The sequence below is a fragment of the Xyrauchen texanus genome, chromosome 17 (genome assembly GCF_025860055.1).
Source record: "Xyrauchen texanus isolate HMW12.3.18 chromosome 17, RBS_HiC_50CHRs, whole genome shotgun sequence".
Taxonomy (NCBI): Eukaryota; Metazoa; Chordata; class Actinopteri; order Cypriniformes; family Catostomidae; genus Xyrauchen; species Xyrauchen texanus.
The window spans coordinates 33,956,071-33,959,767 of NC_068292.1; the positions used below are offsets into that span (position 1 = coordinate 33,956,071).

General features: G+C 37.8%; 1 protein-coding gene across 1 annotated transcript; it reads right to left on the reverse strand.

The window, feature by feature from the left end:
• Positions 1 to 1,479: 1,479 nt before the first annotated feature.
• si:ch211-198c19.1 (uncharacterized protein LOC100151013 homolog) lies at positions 1,480 to 3,305 on the reverse strand. Its single transcript, XM_052147722.1, has 2 exons — positions 3,181 to 3,305; positions 1,480 to 2,516 (listed from the first exon to the last, which is right to left on the reverse strand). Exon 2 carries the CDS (start codon positions 2,501 to 2,503, stop codon positions 1,988 to 1,990), a length of 516 nt encoding a protein of 171 aa, XP_052003682.1. The 5' UTR covers positions 2,504 to 2,516; positions 3,181 to 3,305; the 3' UTR covers positions 1,480 to 1,987.
• Positions 3,306 to 3,697: the final 392 nt, after the last annotated feature.

The following is a 3,697-nucleotide window of genomic DNA, read 5'->3' on the forward strand; positions in this document are numbered from 1 at the left end:
AAGGGGGCAACATTGCTCTATGCCAACTTACATAGCTCCAACAACCCTCACCCTGATAAACAGTCACACTTGGCTTCTGTTCATCTTTTCCGCCCCTCTCCATCTCTGGGATTTAGACATAATCTCCTGAGGATACAAACCTTCCCTCCAAACACCAAAGCCCATTGGTTACCAAGTGTAACCGTCTCAAGACCACAAAGCACCCAAACTCTTATCATAACAGTACAATACTGAGACAAAAGAACAGCAATATTCAATATTGCTCATTATCTCTACAAAATCACTTCTTTAGACTACACCTTTTCTCTCAGAGGTCCTTCATCTAAAGCTCTGTCTCCCAGAGAGCTTTCCAAATCATCATGGCCTTAACATTCACAAGCGCTGAGATTTCAAATGGCACATTACTCTGACTCTTTGCAGCTCACTGTCCCGTCAGCGTGCGACAGGCTGCAAGACACAAATCTGGAGGGTAGCCCTGACTCTGGGGGATGAGAATAAGGGAGGGAGGGACTCTGCACAGTAAAACTCTGGAGAGGAGGGTGCAAGAGGCACAGGCGCACTACTCAGAGGAGTGGAAGAGAGGCAGATTAATCATCCCAAGACATCTGTTCTTTCTGCTGCTTTAGAATTCTTTCAAAGCGCATCTGACTTGCACCCATAGTTGCAGAGAAAAAGGGTGGAACAAAAGAGAAAGGTGGAGGACAAATAAGTACATATTTTTTGTCATACGTGAATAGTGATATTCCATGTTAGTGAAAGTCCATTAGACTAGTGCGCCATATTCCATGTCTTCTGAAGATATGCAAGGTTGTGGTGAGAACAACCCCAAATTTAGGTCATGTTTCAGTCAAAATCTTGACTTCCAAGGACTTGACTTCTGCCATTTAATTAGTGCTATAAGAGAAGCTCATTTATAGTGGCAATGCAACAAGGCAAGTTCTTGTGTACAACAAACATTTGTGTATTTTTTTGGGTAAACTATTTCTTTAAGTCTCAAGTGCCAATTATAATATTCACAGAATGAATGCATGTATATAGAGCCTTACAATTACTCAGTTACAAATGAAATACAATATTGCTTTTGTCTCGCATTAGTCAGCATTACTCATTATCTGTCATTGTGGCATATGCACATGCATATACAAAGGAAGATGTTTACATTGTTAAAAAATGCTGTAGGCTGTTGTGTTTTCCGTATGCCTCGTTACATTTTTTAGAAGGGAAAATGTCTTACATCGTTATTTATAAACAGAATTAATGAATCAGTCAGGCCTGCTATTCTTTTGTTCACGTTGTGACTCTTTCACATGCACCCAGTGGTCTGTTCAGGTAACAATCCTTGAATTACATAAAAATCAAAGCCTGTAAATCTAGAATAAATGCAATACTGATTATGGCAAAAAGGTTCAAGATATTGTATATTAAAACATTACTGTAATCACATTGCTGTAAACAGTAAAAACAGAAAACCCTCCAAAGATGACACATTCAATATCTGAAACTTTGAGAGCAGAAGTTAAAGAAGAGGTATATGTTAAAGGTTTTTTATTATAGAATTTTCTTTAAAAATAGTTGGGTATTGTGGCTTGTGATCGAAAGAATGAAAAAGAGAAGTGTAATACATTAGGGAAGACATATTCAGAAGTGAAAGTTGACCTCCAAATCAGTAAACTGAAACTCACATCAGAATAGTAGGGTCTAGATAATGAGTTATTCTCAGTCCTGAGATTCCATCTTATTGTCAAACGTTAAAGAAATATTCATTACTACTTAAATGAAACATTGTGTGTTTTAATGTTCATTGATTGGCCCCAATCACTTCTATTGTAAGTGACTTACTATAACCGCAATTGTTAAATAAACTAGCCAAAACCATTTTCTGTGGTAATCAACATTATGCCACAAATGATGTCACGTAAGCTTAAATTGAACTGAACCTGGAATATTGCTTTAATTAAAAGACATTCTCCTCATTTTAAATTATTATTTATAAAACAATCTGTTTTGAGTTCTCAGTTGCCCGTAAGTATTCGATGAGAGGGGCCCCTAATTGAAAAGTTCTGAGAGGGATATAGTGCTCTGATATGTAGATCTCCTCAATTTTGTTCTTGTTCTTGTTGAGCTTGACAATGACCCTGTCCATGTTACTCAACTGATTATGTCGATCATAGTATTTCCTCACTTCATAGGGAAGATCCTCAGCATGCCGGTAGTGAAGGTTTCCTATGGTGAAGTATGCATATGTGCGTTTGTTCTTCAACTTGGGGAGCAGTGGCCCACTGTTGTGGAACACATGGAACCCAAAGACTCCTGTCACAGGATCACAGAGAGCCACCATGTTATTGTCAATGCATACTTTCACATACCACTTAAGTAAGGCGAGTCCGTGTCGGGGTGGTGGATAACCAAATCCTGTATCTGTGAGCTCCTCTTCAGAGTTTAACCTTTTTATAGAGGACACGATGACCAAGATGGTAAGCAAATGGCTCACAAGTTTTATCATTGCAATATGCAATCTGTAGGGAGAATGTGAAATCAAAATCAGATCCAAACTGCTAGAACAGATGACTACAAGCCTCACCTGTATTACTTTGTCTTTGGCATATTGACAGTCACCATTTACTTTCATTGCACCCCTATTTCCTGTACAATGACAGTGAATGGTGACTGAGGCTGTCATTCTGCCAAACATTTCTTCTAACAGAAAGTCATACAGATTTAAAACAACATGAGTGTGAGTAATTTTTGACAGAATTGACATTTTTGGGTAACCCATTCAAATTAACATGAAACTAAATCACATTTATTTTAAAAGATGTGGATGTTTACCCTGTTCGCTTTTTTTCAGCTAGCATTTACTATCATGTGTGCAGAAAACAAAACATGCAGATCATGTTTCGTTTTATTTTCTCACATCACTTTTCCTGCAGGGACACCTTTTTTCTCAGTTATATAACATGATCTCTCTGGATAAATAATCATTCTGTAAAAACATACAGATAGCAAATTTAAACTAGCTCAGCATAAATATCAACTATGACACTGCTGTCAAAATGCTTCTGGCAAAGTAAACAACTTGCATCTCATTTATGGTTTTTAGAAGCTGCGCTGAGCTTTTTAATAAGAATACCAGCAAAAAATATCATCCACTACTGAGGAACTATATTCATTTTAATTTACCTGAATGAGTCAGCAGAATGTGGGGGTGGAATGTCTTGAGGAGGCTGTGGATATTTTGGGAAGCTAACCGAGTCTGTAAAGAGTCTTTTCAGAATATGCGAGCCCTTGGTTTGAAATATATATTTTGTATCTCTTTTACTCCTCTATCTTCCTCATAGGAAGTGGTTAAACCTGTGAAACTTACACGACACTGCGTTCTGCCCTGTTGGCCACTCTCAGTTCCGGATTATGATTTATCATAATGCAATCATAAACATGACAGCTGTGAAATTACAAAAAAAACACATATGCTGACTGAAAGAATACATTTTCTATCTTGCCAAATGCAACCATCAGGTGATCCATGATTTGATATTTTCTGATTACATGTGAATATCCTAAAGTACTTTACCTGCCCACAGATTATGTAAGCCTAGATTAAAATGGTATTGCTCAAAGGTTGCTTTTTCATAGCTCTGGAGACTTTACTTGGGCTATAGTCCGAGTCTGAGTGCAAATTTTCCCACAGCACCCCCAC

Excerpts from the sequence above, each read along its gene's own strand:
- si:ch211-198c19.1 (XM_052147722.1), bottom strand. The coding sequence starts at position 2,503 with ATGATAAAACTTGTGAGCCATTTGCTTACCATCTTGGTCATCGTGTCC.